The sequence below is a fragment of the Pezoporus wallicus genome, unplaced genomic scaffold, assembly GCF_028554395.1.
Source record: "Pezoporus wallicus isolate ANWC-B61680 ecotype Strahan unplaced genomic scaffold, APGP_CSIRO_Pwel_v1 contig_8166, whole genome shotgun sequence".
Classification (NCBI taxonomy): Eukaryota; Metazoa; Chordata; class Aves; order Psittaciformes; family Psittacidae; genus Pezoporus; species Pezoporus wallicus.
The window spans coordinates 2345434-2366794 of NW_026638114.1; the positions used below are offsets into that span (position 1 = coordinate 2345434).

Genomic DNA, 21361 nt, shown 5'->3' on the forward strand with positions numbered 1-21361 from the left:
TGGAGATCTTCCATTAAAATTGACCAAAATACCAGGAAGTCTTCATTAGGGAGTAGTCTTGCACAGTGCCACTTCTGGGCAGCTAATCATGCCCTAATAGGCTTTCCCTTTACCTGATTTTTAATACAGTCATTCTATAGAGGTTGAAACACATAATTTTACATTCCCCAAACCTATGTGGTATTTGCACATTTCTTTAAGAGCCTTCATAGCTTCAGTACTGATACTCTCTACTGTCTCCTTTCATTAAAGAAACCTGAAAAATGCCTTTCCACCAGTTCCTGCAGTCTCTAATCAAGGAATTTTTACTTAACTGAAGTCAGGGTGAATTCTTCTCAAGGATCACATACTCCAGCCCTTTCTAGCACTATTTCTGCTTTCGTAAAAGCTAACTGATGAAGTGAGGATGCTGGAAAACACTTCCAGCCCAACAAATGACTTTGCATTAGGCTGTCGCAGTTTGTCTGCGCTAATGGTTACTGCTGGGATGAGAGCTCTGGCTCAGGCACACAGATGGCTATAACAACAAGTGCAATCAGTCACTTACTTTCCTTAACATTCAAGTCAACAACAACATTTTACACAGCTTAACAAGCCCTGGAACTCAGGAATTTGGCAGGCAGCACAAGCCAAGCATATGGCTAAATGCATGCTGCCAGCAAAAACAAAATCAGAAGATATAGAACAGGAGAGCGTTCTTAAGCATAGAGCAATTAGTGCTCTGGAAGACAAATTCAAAAGTGATGGATAATCATTAATAATGCTGAATTAAAGAGAGAATCATTAGTAAAATAGTGACAAGACACAGCTTACTGATTTGCTACCCTGCTCTGTGACTGGCTCTTTATTCATGTAATTTATTTTGGTGCTGATTTGATTGGACAAGGAGTAGAAAAAAGAGGAGAAATTAGGTTTCAACTATTCATTCTTTCTCATTACTTCAAATATTCGAAGTCAAAACCTATGAAATAGATGAGCTACCACAAAGCCAATTATACCAATCCTGCTCCAGAGCTGTAATGGGCAGATTTTTCTTAGCTGTTTGACAGAACAAGAGATAATTCAGCAAAGCATGAAAGAAATGCAAAATGCTAATGTGTCCTTCTCTTTCCTCTGCTTTGAAGCTCAGCATTGTACCCTTCAGGGACTGTTTACTTATGGCTTTAGAGAGGTTTGTTTGAAGGAACAGTTTGAGTTGTCAGGCCCCGTGTAGCAATGGGACCATTCAGAGATGCAGAGGAAGCTGGCAATGCATCAGCTTGTCAATACAAATTTCAGTTGGGCTTGGAAGCAGATGAGATGTGACAGCTCCTGATCTGTGCTTGCTTACACATCCTTTTATCAGGGTTCTGCATCCTTCAGGTGTTAAGTTCCACAGCAATCACCAAATCTGTTTCAAGAGCCATGCAGCATATGTTTGTGATGTGATGATCCAGGATCCAACACTTGGAGGAGGAGGAGAGACATGTGATGTTGTGTTTTCCAGTCTCTTTTCCCTGTTTTAGCCAGGAACAGGGGGATGTGGGTTTGCAACAACCACTAATAAACAACTTATTTGACACCGTGACTGGTCCCTGAACTGGAAGGCAAACATGGAAAAGTCTTACTGACTTTGGTGCGTGAAAGAAAGAGCAGCCCTGATTTTTACTGGAGTAGCTGGTCATATGCTGATTGTCAGGAAGCTATTAGGAGACAAGCATTTGTGCAAAATGAGTCATCCCCAGCTCTGCCTTTTTGTTTGCGGATTAAAAGAAAGGAGCCTACATAAAACAAAATGATTCACAACCAAGTCTTCCTCTGTGCAGACCCATGCAAGAAAAGGCATGAGAAGGTAAAACCAGAGATGGAGCAATCTCCAGTGCACTAAAGGAAGCTAGAGCCAACCCTTCCCATTGCTACTACATTAACTACATAATGAGGCAGAAAAGAGCCAATTTCAACCACTACTCCCTTCATAAACAGGGGGTTTCATTTAAAGAGTGAAGTACATTAAAGCAATTTTTTCTTTTAATGAGAAAAAAACCCTGGGTGAATGCAAATTGTTTTCCTAGTGGAAGAGAAGATGACTTCTTACAGTCTCGCCTCTTTTTCTGGCAAACAGGACAGTCCAAAACAAGTGCAATTTCCAGGAGAGGAAGCTTAAATCTCTTGCAGTAAAACATTCCACTGCTGTTTTCAGCAGTTCTTTGAAACAGCTGCTGTGGATGCCAAAAAAAGAGCCAGTGTGTTCCTGTGGGCTTAACACATCTGCAAGTTAATATTTCAAGAAGACTTGAAGATCTTCCATGGATAACTCTACCTATTTTGTATTGGGCAGCAACTTGTGACTTTCCTCTCTCCTTGCTTGACACCCCAGTTACTCATAGGTAACCCTTGTACTGCATCACAGCAGGTGTCCCTCAGCTCTCTTCAGCGTCCTGAGATCATATCAAGAGAAAGTTACTTATTTATTTGCATTTCCCATCACACGCAGGCTGCTCCATCTGCTTCAGAATAATTAGTTGCAAGGGATAAACTGAAAGCTCTAACACTGAAATCTACCCTGAGCCAGTAAAAGTTTCTTCAGTGGAGAATCAAGTATCCTCACTGTTTCTGTGGTGACTAACACAGCATACACTTACCCATCTGTCTCCTGTCTCCAAGAGAAGCTGAGGTCAGCTTTCTCAGTGGGAAATTATCTGGATTGCTTTGAGAACACATTAGTGTTTTCAGAAACCTTTTTTCTCGGTCCATTTTCCTTCTCAATAATATCTATTTATTTCAATATTTAATCATTCCCTTCCTTTCCGGACAGACTAAAAAATCATTCCAAGTTTGACTCAGATCCTCTCATTAACCCGGTGCAAGGAAAGACAAGACCTGCAAGGTCTGTGCTGGATCCTTGGCACGTAAGCCAAATCCAAAAGCAACATCAGCTTGGCTGGCAGGGGCAGGTACCAGGCTCTTGCCTCTCTCCCAGAGAAGAAACAAAAGGGGCTCAGGTGGTGAAACCTTCACTAGTCACTGCAGCAAGCAGATGGACGCGAGCGTGCGGTCTCCTTGCATGAATGACTTTGGGTTTTATTTCTGTCCTGTGGAGAGCAGTTACCTACTTCAGCTGATACAAATGTCTCCCCAGAAGAGTAATAGCTTAAAAAAATGGAACAAAAGCTGATGATACAGTTCAGGAGGTTGGTTGGCTTCAGAAGCCTGAAGCCCACGGTGGAACTGACAGAACTGTATACAGTAAATAAATTATCAGCTGAAAGCATATGTTTTCTTTTAATCCACAGAATGCTATGCAGAGTTAATCTCCGCACAGCTATGCCTCATCTGCATGGTTTACTACAGCAATTTATGGAGTGTCTTTGACTTCACATTAAGACTCTGACCCTCCATGTGCTTAACTTTACACACTGGAGTAATTTCATGGAATTTAATGTGAATATTCAGACACAGAAGTAATTGCAAGTTGCTGCATCATCAAAGCTTCACCAAATTGACAGAATCTTCCCTCTTGCTATTGAAAACTCAATCTAGTTTAAAAACTCAGGCTGGGAGCAATATGAAATACTTCATTTCCTTTAGGAGCCTACCAAAATAGCAGTTTTCTTCCCTGGCTGGGAAGCTCCAAGAGAATATTTTATTTTTCTCTCCCTAGACCCAGCAACTTATTAATTTGCTGCCAATTACCATAATGGTTGTTCAGTGCCTCCATTTGCACAAGGAGACCCATCAAAAAGTTTTTGAAACGGCAGAACCTCACTCTTCTGGCAACTTCTTTCAGATAACCACATGCAGCACAGAAGAGCTTACATACATTTACATATATTTACTTAAATATACATCTATATGTGTGCGTACATAGACATATATAGACAGCATTAGAAAGACTAATCTTCCTTCCATTTTTAAGGGCCAGTGTTTAAGTCCATGACAGCCTGGGTGTGCAGACATGACTCTTATCAGCATGCTTGTTGATAATGTGCTATGGATCTCATGTCTCCCATCACTGTTCTTGCCCCAGTTAGGAAGGAGGCAGCTGGACTGGATTCTCCTCAATAGCATCTGCTAAGCTTGGGAAAGAGAAGAGACCAGTTCTCAGCTATGTGAACACCAGGCTTAGGTGCAAACATCTACGCACCATACGTCGCGTTAGTCTCGGGAACATCACTTTGGTTTCTGGCATTCGGTCCCCTCAGCTGCTGCAAAGCCAGGATGTTTCTTTGACACATCAGCAGTGTTGTGATTGGTTTGAGCTTAAAATAGGCCCTGGGAATTAGTGGTATGAAAATCATGAAAACTGCAAGTCTCTAAAGTGGGGAAAAAACGGATCTTCTTGAATTAACATCTTTAATTGCTTATGTTTCTGTTCCTTTCTCTTCTCGTGTTATTCCAAAGAGAATAGTGTATCACGTTTGAAGTTATCTTCCTCTTCCTCATGTGCTGATGAGGTATCACGGGAGATGTATCTGCAACACGTCAACTGAGCCCCAGCTTTGGGCAATATATGCATTTCACATTTCCTGCCCTTTCAGGTAAGAGTCTCTGGTATTTCCAAATTGATAAAGACAGTGAACAGGGGAAGACCAAATCAAAGGCAGGGATGAAAACGAAAGGAACAGATGGAAAAGCACTGATCTGATGTGCCTATACTGAAAACAACAACAACTAATAAATACACTGGTCAAACGCTGAGCGCCGGTATGCGAAGTCAGCTGTACAACCTTCCTAACGCTGCTATATTCTAAAATGTGTTCAGCTCAGACTGCTCAGCCTTATCTAATAAAATGTTTTTCATTTTCTGTCACTCTCTCTTCTTCTTGAAGGTTGCAATAGATTTATTTATCAAAAAAAAACCCTGGCACAGCTCCTTTGGGAATAAAACAGTCATAGTCCCATCATCTACTGAAGCTTCAGAATGTGCACATGCTCTCTTGCATCTCCACTGAGCTAAAAAGCCTGGCTGTCTGCACAGTTTGCTGGAGCCTTGGATCCCAAATTCCAGTCCAGAGAAAATTTTTACAGCTGAGTTGCATAATATCCTGACAAACTGTTTATAATGGAAGCACTGACAGATCCTCAACTGTATGGTTACAAGTCCTTTTTATCTTCTCATCTCTGCTTAAATACTAATATGAATGAATGGCTTGGGGAAGAGGGTGATGCAACAAAATGGAATATATTTTTTGGGGGGTTCATTAGTATTTTTAAGGCAAAAATCAAGATGTAGAAAAGTTAATTGAAAGAAACTAAGCTTTTGGATTATATTTGAATATATATATGTTTAAACAAGAAATAATGCTGTTACAAAAGGAATAATCTAAAGCAGAGAAAAGCAGAAAGTCATGGTTTATATAGAGTATGACTTGCTAGGGAATTAATTTAGCATTACATTGTGTTTTCACAAAAAAACACATTTCAACCCGTAAGAGCAGCTGCTAATACAATTCATTTATCACATAAATGATGTCATCCCTTCGGTTTTACCAAACAATCCTTCCAAGTAGCAACATCTTCCTCTCCCCCTCAGTTTCTGCATCCAAAGCCCAGGGAAGCCAGACTTTTACAGCAGACTTCAAAGGACTTGGAGTTCAGATCCACTATGAGCACAGCATGACCGCCACAGAAGGATAACAGAGACCTGGAGCAGGTCCAGCATGGTGGCTATGGGGTCTGAGCTGTCTGAGCCCTTGCCACCTTGACCTTTCCTCCACACTTCCTCATGCATCCCTTGACGCTCATCAAGGCAGCAAATCCACCTCTGCAGATCAGCCCTTCCCTCTTCATCTTTGCCATCATGTTGGTTGCCTCTAGCTAATATTCAACTCCCACATTTATCCTTTCCCTCATGGCAGCCACAGCAGTTGGGCTGTCATCTCCAGGACTTCACTGCTCTGCACCCCCTGCACTGGGGAGACCAGTCAGCATCACCATAACATCACTGATATAAACATAACCCCTCCAGCCTCACAAAACTCACAGATGAGTGGAAATATCCCTAGATTTTGCTGTACCACGAAGACTTGCCAAGAAGCACAGGGCAATCTGCAGATGCTTCCATGATTTGCCTGAGGATGGGGTTTGATGTTCACAGAGCTGTCATGAAGGATACACCAACCCTGGCCCCTACCTCCTCCCCTCACACTGCTCAACAGCCTTACTTGCACTCATGAGTTTAGGTCCTCAAGTTAGGTTCTTCTCTCATTCCCCTTGATTTTAAGGGGAACATCCCCAACTGCACACCAACACACATGAGCAACACCCGCTCTCACCTTTCCTGGTGCACACATGGTCCCGTCCAGCGGAGGCCCTTTCTTTGTTTTGCAGAAGTAGGGGTTCTCGGGGTGGCTACACCACAGCTGCTTGCAGGGATCGAACGTACGGAACTGAAACACAAGAAAAAACAGAGGGGACGATGCTTTGAGAGAGCTCCCACTGGAAACTGTAATAGGAGCTGCAGCACGGCGGGGCTTTTCCTTCTCTAGCTGTAAATGCCAGCTCTCATCACCGATTCCTGAGGAACACTCCAGTGTCTGTGTGTTATCTGAGCTTTCACGCAAAATCATCAGTGACTGAAGTGAGGTCCCACCTTGCATTCAAAGTCAGGCAAAAATAGTTTTACAGTAGTGACCAAAGGGACAAGGGGAAAAGGAGTCCTCCTGACAGTCAGACGCACGCTGTGTTTCCTTACAGCTTCCTCAAATGGTGCTGCTTCATTTGACAAAGAAACCATAAAATCCTTGTGCACTCATGGGAGAAGGAAACTGCTCGGACTGCAGCTCAGCTGCTGCAATCACCTTCTTAGGAGGATGGAAATTTGACCCAATGAATAAATCAGCATTTTACCTCTAGGTTGTAGAGGAGAGGATGAGCACCACCCACCACACAATATACTAAAACATGATGTCTGGACATGCTTTTGGCTATTCTGAACAAAGAAGAACAGAAAGCCTCTGTCCCCCAGGCTCTGAAGAACGGAGGTAAGAGAAGACCCTCTTTGGCTGGGCCATTCTTCCAAGGCAGCATCAGTGAGAATTGTGTCAAGACACAGCACTACAGCTAATGCTTTAAAGGTTCTCATCCATTCTCTAGAGACAAAGCTCGGCACACATATTCCTGCAGATGGGAATGGAAGCAGAGATGTTATGTGTTAGCAGCTGCCACACCAGCTGAAAACATCTCTTTCCATTTAGTATTTTGTCCTACTTGAGGAGCTGGAGGTGGGAGGCACAGTCCTGCTGCAAAAGACTACTTTCTGAAGCTAATCCAGTGAGAGTTGCACTAATCTTGCTTTGCTTTAGATTTAGACTTTGTCTCATGTTTTCCTGGTGCAAGAAAGCCAACCATGTTATCAAGAGTCCTTCCAAGCTGCTCTACTCACTGTCAAATTTATTTTCTCATGTTGGCATCAAAGTGTATCATACTTTTCATAAAACTGGATCATGAAAGCAAAGTGTCCCATGTTTGTGCTGCAAGATATACCACCAAATCCATCTCCTTCACGCCTGGGTGGGAGTTTTGTAGCTTAATAATGAAGCCAACTTGTTTGCTTGAAGTTAATAGCTATTTGAGACAACAGAATAATTATTTCTATAACTCCAGTTTGAAACAAAAGAGACAGAGATACTTAAAATAACGTATTTGCCAACATTCAATTGTCATTCCTTGCTTACAGCTAAGTGGGCACAACATCTTTCCTTGTGGGCTCCACTACACTGTCTCTATTAAGGGCATTTCACAGACACAACGCTTCTGGATGAGAAACAGCAGAAGCCAGACTTAAGTACTCACAGCTGTGCACATCATGTAGCCCAAACCAAAATCAAACCGGCACTGCTCATTCATGGAGTAGTGAATTCCTGGCAGCTGTGGAAGGGAAGGCCAGTCGTGTTCGAAGGGATCATCACGCAGACAATCGTAGGAACTGCAACAGGCAAAAATTAGAGTAACAGATGGGGCTGTGAGACTTGCACAGTGTTTGTAGTTTCATTGTCTTCTTGTTCCAAGCTAAACAGAGCCTATGATTTCTCAGATGCTGGTCGTGAAGAGCAGCTAATATTGCAATTACATTCACGTTAACTTTAGCATATCGTATCCACCTTTAATGGATGCTGTATATAATTTTTCTGAAGCCCTTCCATTGTAATTTCCATTTACCTTGCAGGTAAATTCCTATCAGTCTCCAGGCTCCTTATGTGAAAGGAATCAAAGGAAGAATCCACATGAGACCCAGAAGAAAAGAACGTTTAATTAATTTTCCATTTGTGGAATTTCTTGCTGCCTGTAACTGTCTTTCAAGTGAAGTTTTAGAAGCAGACACCAGGGTAAGCATCCGAGATTACCACTAAGCTTTGCAGTTTTTCCTGTGTCCTTGCTGAAAGCAGCAACTCATTTACAAACGTGTGCTTTCCTGCCTGCATTAAACGCTCATTTGCTCCCTTTCTGTTTCTCCTGGTAGCTCTCAGCTCCATCCATACTTCGTGCAAAGCTTCCTTTCTGTGAGATGAATATGGGAGTATCTCCCCTCCTCCTATATAGTGCAGACAGCCTGTATTGTACTAAAATCACACCTAAGTTGTTTGGAGGACAAAGGACTGATGCTAATAACCAATGATTATACTGTGTTAACCATTCATTGATAATTCACAAAACCAACATGGTCAACAGTATCTCTGAAATGTCTCTGAGTTACTTAACAGACATGAGGACAGCATAAACAAGTCTGCTCTGGCAATTGTTCAGGTTGCCTTGAAGATACCAACGGCTCAAAGCAGAATTTTGAGGTTAGATTCACTACAAAGCAAGCCACCATTTTGCTTTGTTACAAGATATTTTCAAATAGCTGTATTTAAAAGAATGTAAAGCGGCTCTAGGCCAGATGACTTTTATTTAATGTCTAATGCTCTGAAGGATCTTGCTAATTGAAACAATCATGCTTCCCTCACGATATTTCTATTCCATTGCCATACCTAAGATACCCAAGATAATACAAATATTGACAAAAAGACCGACTTGTTTTTATTTCCTGTATTTTGCTGTATTTTTTCCCTACTCATTTTCAGGTTTTGCTAAGAATCCTTGTAGTTTCCCCATATTTTTGCCATACAACTTGCACTTAACAACAGGGGAAGTTTTTTTCTATATGGAGCAAAACCATGGTCATAAACATCACAGTTTGTCAAGGAAATCCAGAGCAGGTCTAGTGCCCTAAGTGTCAGGTTCAAAGGGAAGGCAAAGGACACAGATGAAGCTGTTTAAACAGGTTTTACATTTAGGGCACCTGAAGGAAAAGTAACAACTGAAGAATTATTTCTAGAACCATGCCCTTTCTCTGGATATCGTAGAGTCAAGAAGAGCCCTGAGCACTTGAAGGGCAGAATTTCCTCTTTAGGCAGTACCATCTTATCATTGACAGGTATCATAAGCAGCAAATGGCTTTTGAAGACAAATTTGGTATCTGTAAGATAGACACCACAGTGCTGAGTAGCATAAGCACTCCTCCAGCCAGACACTACGTTAGAGAGGGAGGAAAGTTAGCAATGAGATTTGTAATAATGCCTTCTCATACCCCTTGAGAGGACAGCATATATGCTATCAATATCCAGAAAATGAATAGATGCAAATGAAATGAGAACAATTTCATATGGGCAGAGAACTTGCCTTATTATTTGCAACTGATAGGAAAGTATCTTGTTCCCAATAGGAGCATCCTTTGTTTTAGTCAACCCCATTTTAGTAACTAACAAAAGGCTAAAGCACAAATGCTAGATGCAGAATTGTTCTTACATGCTTCCTAATCAAAGAAGAGAGACTGCTTAACAGCTACTCACTGGAGATATCGATTCAGCTCTTGCTGGCTGCAACGAGACCAGTGGAAGCGATGAAATGCGGCTTGCACAAGAGGGGCCATGATGCTCCCCAGGCGGACTTCGTCCCCACATCTGTTCCCTTGGCCATCGTGCTCCATGCCTAAACTGCCCCGCACAGGAGAGAGCCAGCACGGTTATATTGCAGGTGAACTCTTTGTGCCCAAGTGCTTCCCCATCCCAAATGTCACCAGTGGTTGACTGCAACGAGGTTCGTAAGCCTCATGACCCTTGTCCACATGCGCAAAGTCATAAGAAATAAACCAGGGTGAGCCTGAAGCTAAACAGCTCATCTGTAGTAGCTCCCACAATGAAGTGTTGACCCTTGAGAGTACTTTCATGTGATTAGCTGAATCCTCTAGACTAAAAATACCTTCTTTGGACTTTGGTGCACATCCACATTTGTGAATTACTACAGCTCAGTGAATCCATTTTTGGATTAAAGAGCTAGTCCACCCCCGTGGAGTATTAACATAAATTAATTCATACTCCAATCTGGAGCTATTGAGGAGTTTATCTAACTTTTAAAACATCACACCTTAGCTTAATTTGAAGTAATCTGCAATTGTAGACAAGTCCTTTCCATGAGGAAAAACAAGGACACCACACCAAAAGCTAGTTTAGACTAGCTGCTGGAATTGCCCAGTAGCATTCCCACATTGTTACATGTGAAACAGCCTGGAAAGTATTGGGTGCTTTCCAGAAATTATCCCAAAATACAGATATTTAAAAAGTTCTTTTCGTTTTATTATATGTTTTCCCCTTTTCATTTGTTAGGATTTTCTACTGCATTTTTTTATAAGCACTGTTTGACTAACACGTGAAATATCTGTCTGCAATTTAAGCCAAATTAACAGAGTGTGATTTGAAGGATTACAAATGTTCCCCAGTGGAATCTCTTTTAAAGCTCACTCTGTCTTCTTTTTAATCCTAATTCAAAAACTCTGGAATCAAATACCATCTGGGTATCAGTTCTATGTCCCTGTCTAATTAAGATACATTTACAGTGATTTTAACTTTTTGTTTTAAAGCCCTTAATAATTCTGATACAACAAAGAGAAAAGGGCCTGCAAGCTTCCTTAGGGAAAAGAGAATAGATTGAAACTGTTCAGAAAAAGCCTTCTGGGAGCTGTTGTTCTACCAAAGAGAAAATGGGAAATCAGTGGGTGTTCTCTGCAAAGAGGGAAACTAAAATTCTCAAGGAGAAACCAGAATCGTGATAAATGCTGCCCAGTAATTGGTTCTACTTGCATCAGTAAGTAAAATGATTGCATTTTTTTCTATGAAATATATAGAACAGTTGTAACCTCAGTGCTTGGCACCTCATTTCTATACAGTATTGTATCCTTTCCCAGAAGTAACATATACAGATGATGTGCTTATTTAATATGGATTGTTTTCAAGACTCATGTATTCCACTGACTCAATGAATTCATACATTATGAGTACTTTACATTTCCACCAGATTACAATACATCATTCAATCTACTCTCACAGCAGCCCAGGAAGATATTTTGGTATTAGTTCCTTTTTCCATTTGAAAATACCCAAATATAAAGCTTACTTAAGATCATAAAGAAAGCATTGAGAGAGCTGAGACCTGAAGCCAGAGCCAACCATGAATATTGTTTCTTAACATAAATTGACTCTTTTCAATGTCGTTGGTATTTGTCAGCACCAAAGACATTTTAAGGTAGGACACAGGATGCCCACAGTTCTACTCACACATGTCCAGTTTCATGAGCCACCACAAATGCAGATGAAAAACCATCCTCATGGTTCAGAGTGCAGCTTCGAACAGGATGACACATTCCAGTGACCGGAGCGTAGCCTGTGAGAAATAGCAAGTGTTCCAGAAGTATGGGAAGGCAATGTGGTGAGCAGCTCTAGGACAAACATCTGTCTTTTGCTGTGACACAAACATAGTTGATGTGCTCCTCTCAAGAGGCCTCTGTCCCTGAAACATTTAATAATGTGCTCCCTCATCTACGAAACAGATCAAACCAGCCTGTTGAATAAATGAAAACTAAATTCCCAGCTCACCGAGGGAAATGCTGTTACCTCTGGACCATCCTGCAACTGCCTTCCCTAAGCGCATGATGCAACAGGGGAAAAGGACACTACATGCCTCTGGGTTACAGCCCACGAGGAGCTCAGTGCGGTTCCAGCCCTCAGGGAACAAGTGAGCAAAGCCCCATCCCTGTGCTGACAGCAGACCTGGCCAGCCCAAAAGAAATGGGAAAGCTCTGAGATTTATCCCCTCCAGTGAACAAACCTGAGCTCACAGGAGCAGAGCCCTGAAGAAAGGAAAAAGTGGACAGCACGTGGCCTTGCTGTTCCACACCTCACCATAACAATATTTCTTGGCAATCCTGCTGTGACATGGCAACAGCTTTGGGGAGTTTAAACACAAAATCTACTCTTTAATCTTTCAGCATTTTCAGGACTGTTTACATATAGATCCCATTTTCTTGGCTTCAGCAAGAGCAAAGAAATGATCCAATAAACAATCCCCCCACTAAGAAAGGATAAAATAGTGACACAATTACAACTGAAAATGGCCCCATGCAGAGCTCTTGGGGAAAGAAAATGTTAACCAAAACTAAGCAAAAGATGCACAATTAAACTTTGCATGACTAGCCTTGCTAAGGGATGAACACAAACGCCAAACAAAACCTGATACACATCTTACCTTGCATGCCAGATGGACCAAAATCCTGCCTTGTGAGAAAGATAGCATGGTCGTGGTATTCTGCATGCCCAGTGTCAGGTTTCTGCTGCAAGTAAGCCCAACGACACACATTCTCCAGGCTTTGTGAAGGGTTCCCAATCTCTATCAGACTCATAGACTGCACGTGCACAGGGGAAAAAGACACCAACAGTTCCTTATTAAAAGCTTGGGCAATTGTTTTCCCATCTTGTTCAGTTGGGACTAAACATCCCGTTTCCATTACAAGTTTGTTCTTAACAAAGAGGCAATTACACTTCAGAAACAAATTTTACTGGATCAAGAAAGTAAGAGAGTAGCTGAAGTTCATGGTTAGATTAAATGTGATTTCCTCAGTTAATGAGATCTAAGATACAACAAAAGAAAAAAAAGAAAACCAAAAAGATGAGTATTTTAAAGACAAAATTGATACTGTGCATTATTATATATATGCCACTGGCTTGCACCATCACTTCCGGTCTGGTTATACAGTTTCTGATTGAGGCCATGCCTTTATCAGAACTGCAGTGGCTCTTGGCCAGCAGAGACAAACCTGGCATGGGAAAGAGTAATGTGTAATGGTGAAGGAAGCAAATCACAACAGCAGCAGATAGACAGCACCCTGCCCTGGTTCATCAGCCACTTTTGCTGTGAAACTGAGGGGTTAGGCTGTTTTGTCAGACCTTGGAATGCTACGGGATCCTCTGTGAGTCTAAAACCTGAGAGCACTTTTTTCAGCTGCACTTGAATCATTGATTTCAGAAATGGACTTTCCCAATGACTGTCCCTAAAGTGTGTTTGCACTATCCCTTCTGTATCTGAAGGTCATTCAGAAGGTAACCGTGCCACACCATTCTCCCTATAAACCACGTTAGGTGTGGTGTGCTGACACGGTTTAGCCAACTCAGATGAGTGTAAGGTGTGGTGCAAAGGGCAATTCTTTTCAATAAGAAAGAGAAAGAAATGTTAAAATCCAACTAGTACATTTGTACTTTCTTAAGAATTCCCAGCTAATTCTACTTCGTTCTGTGCATTGCTAAGACATAAGAAAGCTTATTGTATGTGGGATGCTATAAAATGCATGACTAATTGACCCATCCCAGGCCATCCAGGGTTTGTAAGAACTACACATGTGAACCCTGGCTCTTCCTTTGCAAAAATTATATTGCCATGACAACACTGTAATCATAACACAAACCACTACAATTTAGATGCTATACTGTACTGTAAGCATTCATCATTCCAGAATACTTAACGTAGAGCAAAACCTTGCCTAGGCCAAAAATAAGAAAGAAGTAATATAGTTCGTTTTCAATTACAGATGTATTTGACGTGTCCTCTAATTGAGTGCATGATGGAGTACACAGAGGATTGACTACATGAAAAAGAAAATCCTCAAAGGGTTGTGGAGGAACAACTGGAATTGATAAAAGGAAAGGCTGCCAAACTGAGGTCTGATTCTGGCAAACTCAGAGTATTACAGTTCTGCAAATGTTCAGAAAAACAAATTAATAAACCAAATAGAGGCACAGTCTGGATTCTGATACCACTGTGGAATGAAAAAGTTGTAATATAATCCCACATTGGATCATACTGCTTCCAGCCATAATTCCCTTGAAACTGAACTAATAACTGTATTTAAATGGTGGGACAGTTGTGGTGCCTTTATTGCATCTTTGTATATTTATAAAAACAGACTTAAACAAACTTTGAGTCACTATTACAGGGTAAAATCCTGGATCTTCAAGCAAAAATCCTATTCAGTTTAACAACATTTGACCATTGTTGAAGTGTTTAATAACATCCATCAGAGGTAAACCAAAAACAAACAAGCAAACAAACAAAAACCCTATCTCCATCATCTCCACCTTGTTCTCATTTCTCCAAAACCTCACAGAAGAAATCAATGCCTTCAAGGAGTTCAGTGAGAAATCTTATTGCAAGATTCAAAAAGCAAAGAATGCTGTAAAATGAAGTTGAGAAATCTCAAGGCATGTGTATCACGAATAGTTCTTTGTCTCCTGATGACCTCCTTCTGTACATTCTACCAAATGAAATTCATCCCATTTTAGAAGCTGCATTGATTGAAAAATGGACAAAGCACACACACTATCAACGTGTGCCTTGGTTTAAGGGTATATGAATACATATAAAATCTCTGCGTGATCCGCAAACAAGCACAGAACATCAAAAGGTCAACAATTTCCAAGTAACCACTTTATTATAGCTTTCTTCTGTCATATGCCACCTCTTCTCTGCCCACTAAACTGAAACCTTGAGCGTGGACTCCAGCACGAAAGCAGAAGATTACTCTTTGAATGAACTAACGTTAAACTGCAGCAGCTTGCAGCACTTTCCTGATGAAAATCAAGTCTGCTGCAGTGAAATGCCCAGCAGCTCCCCCCGGTTTGGGCATCTGGCATAAGTCAACAAATGTCTTCACTGTATACTTACGTCCATTCTGAGGGCAAAAACCACTGGTTCAGTCCAAGAGCATGTCAATGCTTATTTATTAAAACAGTTATTTTTGAGTTTGAAAGGAGGACCAACTGGTTAATGTGGAGCATTGTGGGGTCTTTTGCATTCAACACAATGGCGAAAATGAAGAAAATCCCTTTGGCAGTAGAGGGGAACTGAGAACACACAAGTCTATAAATCATCTTTCAGCTGACCACCTGACTTCTTTGCCAATGACAGAATTTTAACATCATGAGTGTGGCACGTAAAATTGAACCTTACTGCTCTTTAATTTGGTAAATGAGGTATCCTGTAGGAAGTGAGTTATTTTAAGTGTCCATGTGTTACAGATACAAATAGCAAGTTGAGGTTCTGTGTCAGTGAAGAAGGCTTCCAAAGAGGAAATACTCAGTCTACCTGCTGAGTACTCAGAGCCCACTGAGCATTCAAATAATCTGGCCACAAATCCCTTGTCTTTCTTCATTGTAAGCAGCCTCAAAAGGAGAAATTCACTTGATTCCTAGCAAATTTTCAGTCAAGTTCCCAATTTCTGCAACTTGTCAAGGACTTCCAAATCAGAAAGGTTCCAGCAGTACTAACAGTGAATACTGCATGGCCAGCAAACTGCTGATATGGGCTCCGAGTCAACCTCACCATGCTATGCAATTGCCCAGGGAAAAGAAATAGAGGAACGCATATATAGTGTAGTATTTCCCTCCACATAACCTCTAAGGCTTAGGTAGTCTTTGGATTAGAGATTTCTTGAGCCAAACATGCCTTTATATTGCATTTTTATTCACTTTTCCAGCTGCCTCACCTTTACAGATAAATGCTGCTGTCTTGCAAGAAAGGAGCTTACAAAATCATAGGACTAGGCACATCTTGTTACTAGACAGGGCAGATGTAATACATGTTGGAATTAACTCTTGTAGAGTAATTAGATAACAGTTGATAATATTTTCTGTTGAAACTCAATGGGGAGCTTTCATCAGACTCAGAAAAGCCCAGCCCCTCATTAAATGATAGTACAGTAAAAAAGAAGAGAGAGATGTACAGTAATAGGGACAGAAAGTAAAGATAAAATCCCTCTTTGTCAGATTGCAAACAGACAAAGTCTGGGGGCTAGCAGGCTGCATATGGAGAAGAGATGTAGGTGTTTCCATTGGCCAGCGAAGGGCACATACTGCCAGCAACATGCAGGCCCTGCCACTGGCTGGGAGCTCAGACCTGGCCGGGAAGGACTTCTTTCCAAACAGGACAGCAGGCCTGCGGAGAGCATTACTCAGCTGATCAGCAGGAAATCTGCCAATGGAAAGAGAAACTTTCCTTCTCACAGCGAGAAAAGCAACAAAATCTGTGGGCATTTCAGAGAACTGCTGATGGAAACAGATGGAGATGTTGGCCAAGAAGTGGAAAGGTCTCAGCTGGGAGAACATCCCCCATGCAAGGAGACACCACAGAGGGTTATGAGGACAGTCTACCCTAGAGAACCAGATGAAATCTTTGCTCTGAGAAACTCAAGATGTACTAATGCCTTGCATTTTCCTTCTTTTCTGATTCTGCCTTTATTTCTTCTCTACTCTCTTCTTTCTTAGGTGGAAGCAGCAGAAAGAGACAAAAATAAACAACTGAGTTGCAACTACCACTCATATAAAGAGGCAAAGCAGGGTAACCCAAAACAGGCAAAGCAGGGCAACCAAAACATTCTGTGATTCTATGAAATACAAAGTTATCTTAGAGGAAAACCACAAATTTAGTCTACATTCTACCCAAACTTGTCAAGAATGTCCACATTGCCAGTCCATGTGAAAGACGCACTCGTATCACAAACAGAATGGCACCTTTCCTTAACCAACGGCTTTATTTATCTGTCATAGAATCATAGAATAGTTAGGGTTGAAAAGGACCTTAAGATCATCTAGTTCCAACTCCCCTGCCATAGGCAGGGACACCTTACGCTAAATCATATCACCCAAGGCCTCGTCCAACCTGGGCATAACTGGGTACAACTTTGGAACGGTGCTGATGAGCAGGTACCTGATGATAGGAACTTAAGAAATTCAGGCTGGTCAGCAGCTTGATGGAAAAGGACCTTTCCTAACTCATCCATTAGGTGGTGCTCCAAGAGTACCAATGGAGAAGGCTTTGCTGCTGCTCCAGAAGGAGCAGAAATACTCTTAACTTGATAGGCTTCAAACTATGGAAGCAAAAGTTGGACCACAGCAGTGCGTGCACTGGGGAAAGAACTTAACGTATGACTTTCCCCTCTTGAACATTTAAGTCTCTGCAAAACACACTGCTTACATTGCACTTCTATTGTTCATCGCATATTGGATTAGATCTTCTATATTGTTCTCTCATTCTTAACAAAACAAGCAAAAAATAAACAAACACAATTATTGAGTGTCCATGGTAACTGAACTAACAGAAATAACTCATTCAGCAAACTGTCATTTTGCATTCAAAGGATTTGTAAAGCTTTCTTATGGCAGCATTTTGTAAACATTTTTCAGTCTCTAATTCTGTATAAATATAAGCAGATCAGGAATACAAAGTACTGCTCATGCTATCAGCCAGCTTTACAATTTTCAAGGTCCCGAGGAAACACAGTAGGAAATTCTGAGCTATGAGTCTAATACATAAATAAGGCACAATATCTCCTGTTATCTTTATCTCCACCCTAAATATATGAAAAAGTGCAAAAATACAAACAGCAGCCAAAATGCTATATAATACATAGGTTCTAGCCTTGCAATTCAGCCTGTGCCAAACTGGTTACTGGATATGGCCAAAAACTGGGGTGAAGAACTTCATCTTCAGACATGTTTATATACCATACTGCAAGATCAGGGCTTGATGCCTGCTGATCAGGTCTTCTGCATCTACCAATGGGAGTGGGAAACTAAGATACTCAACTCACATTAGTGACCTGACAAGGAAAGGCTGGAGAAGAGGGGGCTCAGGGACATGTCATCAATGTACGTAAATACCTATTGGGAAGAGAGTAAAGTCAACTGAGCCAGTCTTCTCAGTGATATCCAGAGAAAGGACAAGAGGCAATGGGCACAAACTGAAATATAAGAAATAGCATTTAAATGCAAGGAAAAAATGGTAAGAATGCTACTGTAGTTTTACTGTAGGAATGGTCAAACATGGGGAAAGGTTGCCCAAAGAGGTTGTGGAGTCTCTGTCTTTGGGCATATTCAAAACCCAGCTGGATGAGGTCGCAAGCAACCTGCTCTAGGTGACCTTGCTTTGAGCAAGGGGTTTGGACTAGATGATGCCCAGAGGTCCTGTCCAAGCACAGCTATTCTGTAACTCTAATGTACAGGTAACAACCTCTTTGCATTGCCAGGCAAAAATGCTCTTAGCCAGAGTCTTTGCGTTTTCCCAGGACAAGGAGAACACTAAACCCTTTCCCCAACCAAAGTCAACAGCAAAATAGTAAGGATGAACAGCAGATTTAAGGGATAAACCTGGTTTGTCCTTCCACCTCAGCTGTGTCACCTTTGCCACCTCCTGGGGAACAAAGAGGAGAACCTGGCTGAGACTGAGCATCTCCCCTGCTCATAGTGCTTAGACTGAAAAGGTCAGATGGCACAGATGGCAGAGGTAAAGAAAGCACCATTTTATTAAAAGATCAAAGGTAAAATCTTGCCCAAATGAAGACAGTAGGAGCTCTGCTGATACCCTGGACATGCACAATTGATAAATCCTTCTCAGTTGAACAGCCTGGTCCTATGAGACTGTAGACATCCACCCCGTATTACCTTCTTCCTGAACTGCCATCTTTAAGCTATTTGGGTTTTCTTCCCTTCCCTAACCTTTTTGAAAGGCTGGCTGCCTTGGTGGCCAGGTTCCTCTTTCAGTTTCACCAAGTTAACACATGGCCAGACTATGACCACTTGTTGGGTTGGTTTACAGCTAACATGGGTTTTCTCTCTGTATCGGTTGACAGATGTGTACAGAGCAGACACAGCATCCCACCCTATTCCAGTCTGAATATGGGTGAATCAAGCTATGCATGTTGCTCCAACAGACAGTTCAGGGGTGTCCTGCACTGCCACGTTCACATTTCCCAAGAAATAACCCTCGTAAATCCTCAGGTGGCTGCATTTATTGGAAGTTCTCAGGTCCTGCAAAAGTCTTTCTGACTTCTTTTCATTCATAATGGTTTTAATTACACCCATCCCAGCTGAATGTGTGCTCTTCCCTGACGTCGTGCAAGGGCAGCTCATCTGCACACAAAGTCACCATTGTTGATGGACAGAGCATGGGGCTGGAGCCAGGAACTTCTGAGGTCTTATCCCAGCCTGCCAGTGGCCTTCCGTGTGGCCTTGGAAAATAACACTTAGCATCTTTGTTTTTTTAGCTGTAAAATGGAAATAATAATCTTTATTCATCCACCTCAAAGAGGCGATGAGAGGATTTTACGCAGTGCTCAGGACTTAAATGTTTCCAAACAAATTTTATAATAACCAGTCAGGGTTTTTAAACCCATTCTCAGCTCATCTCTTGCCACCTCCTCTGCACTCGGTGATAGTGGCTGCTTTGCTTATTCTCCTGAGTATTCTAGAGCTAGTTGGATTACAGAGCCGTTACAACCAAAATAGGTCTAAATGGAATCATTTGCCCAAACATTGAATTATATTCATCTCAAACGTATCGACAGTTGCCAAAATTTGGAACCAATCTTCCTACTACTGAAGTCAAACAGGCAGAAGCGAGCCAGCTCATCTTTTTCCCATTTGAAGAAAAATGCACTGCACGTACGCTGTTTACTTATTTGCAGTATTCCATCACATCAAAACAGCCTGTGACTTCGGGAGTCAATGTAAAGAAAACACAAGGAAATGGATGCTATCTTCCAAATCCACTGTAGATGAAGAACACATTTTTGCATCCTATTGATGGAATTGATAAGTGAGTGGGCTTCAGTGAGGCATGGTCAGAGCCTTCATGAAGAACTGCTCATTCATTTGAAGTACTAAGAAAAGTGGGGAGTCAGGAAAGGGCTGGTAGCTTCAGCACCCCTACCCTAGACACAGCACAGCCGCATGGTGCCCTCTTCTTAAACACAACACCCAGTCTGCCTGCAAGCCTGGTGCTCCTTGGCAGGTCTCCACCTCTACTCTAGTCCAGATGCTGGCATTGGCAGGTCTCCACCTCTCTAGTCCAGATGTTATTACCTACACAACATACTATCTCAGTAAGAGTGTGTCAGCTCTTTTGAATTTGCCCCTGGTGTAATTTCAACACGTGATCACCACAGAACATCTTCCAATTTTTCATCTTACCAGGGCAATTATGCAATTACTGAAACTACTTTTGAATGTACAGTTGCCTGTGTTTGAAAATATTAAAAAATAAGTACATTTCAAGAAGTGGAGTACCTTCGAGCAAGAACCGCTGAAAAGCTGGTTGCTATGCAACTCAAATATTGTCTATATTATTCTTATCACCAGATAGCATATTGTATAAAATAATATAATCTTCTTTAAAAAAAACAAACCAATACAGTAGAGTAGAAGGCTTTTCAGTGGTGGAGAATTGGCAATAGCCCAGACTGCTGCCATAAACCTGATGCTGATGGTACATAATTCATCAATTACAGAACAGTCATGTAATTATGTTGATTTAAATGGCATCCTTGCTAATATATATAAATTACCTACAATGAAGCAAATGAATCTGAAGATACCAGCTACATGCTTTCAAAAGAAATGCTTACTCAAACAAGACTGGGATAATATTTTCACATTGTGAAGCCAACCAGGCTGCCTCATTCACGCACTGCCTTAACTTGTACACACTCCTTTCCTTTTATTACGTACTTTGAATATATATTCCTAAAAATCATTAGTGCAGCTGTGTGGGATAGTAAAATATTGAAGGCTTTGTTCAGAACAGATTCAGAAAGTAAGAACTATACATCTTTTCGCTCTGCTTTTCTGCTGCTAAATAATCACAACCCTCCAAAGAGAAACCTCCTCACCTTCCACCCTTTGGTGCTGGTCCTCTGATCAGTACCTTAAAAACCACAAACATTAAAAGACATATTCTTACGCAGCCAGGGCATGTAGGTGCCCACACCACCAGGTAGAGAAGCAATGAAATGATACCTTTTCCATTCCTTTGACTTTTTTCAGAAAGCCATAAATTGTCTTTCATGTAAGTAAGAATCAGATGCAGAAATGCAAGAAAAATTATCTTCACAGTTATTTAGGGCAAGCTTGTGATCCAGAATTATTCCATTTTATGCCCTGCTGAAATCAGCAGGATAACTCAGGAACTACACCACCATCCACTGCAGATTACAGATCTAGAATACAGAAATAGACTGTCCACA

At 41.5% G+C, this 21361-nt stretch overlaps 1 protein-coding gene across 4 annotated transcripts in view; it reads right to left on the reverse strand.

Annotated features, from left to right (window-relative positions):
* Positions 1-21361, reverse strand: part of ADAMTS2 (ADAM metallopeptidase with thrombospondin type 1 motif 2) — a 173702-nt gene that overhangs the window by 21591 nt on the left and 130750 nt on the right. For all 4 annotated transcript variants that reach the window (XM_057409507.1, XM_057409508.1, XM_057409509.1 and 1 more), the window contains 5 exons: positions 12541-12697; positions 11574-11679; positions 9813-9956; positions 7774-7906; positions 6255-6368 (listed from right to left, as the gene is read on the reverse strand). In XM_057409507.1, the coding sequence (XP_057265490.1) occupies positions 6255-6368; positions 7774-7906; positions 9813-9956; positions 11574-11679; positions 12541-12697 (654 nt within the window). The remainder of the gene's footprint in view (positions 1-6254; positions 6369-7773; positions 7907-9812; positions 9957-11573; positions 11680-12540; positions 12698-21361) is intronic.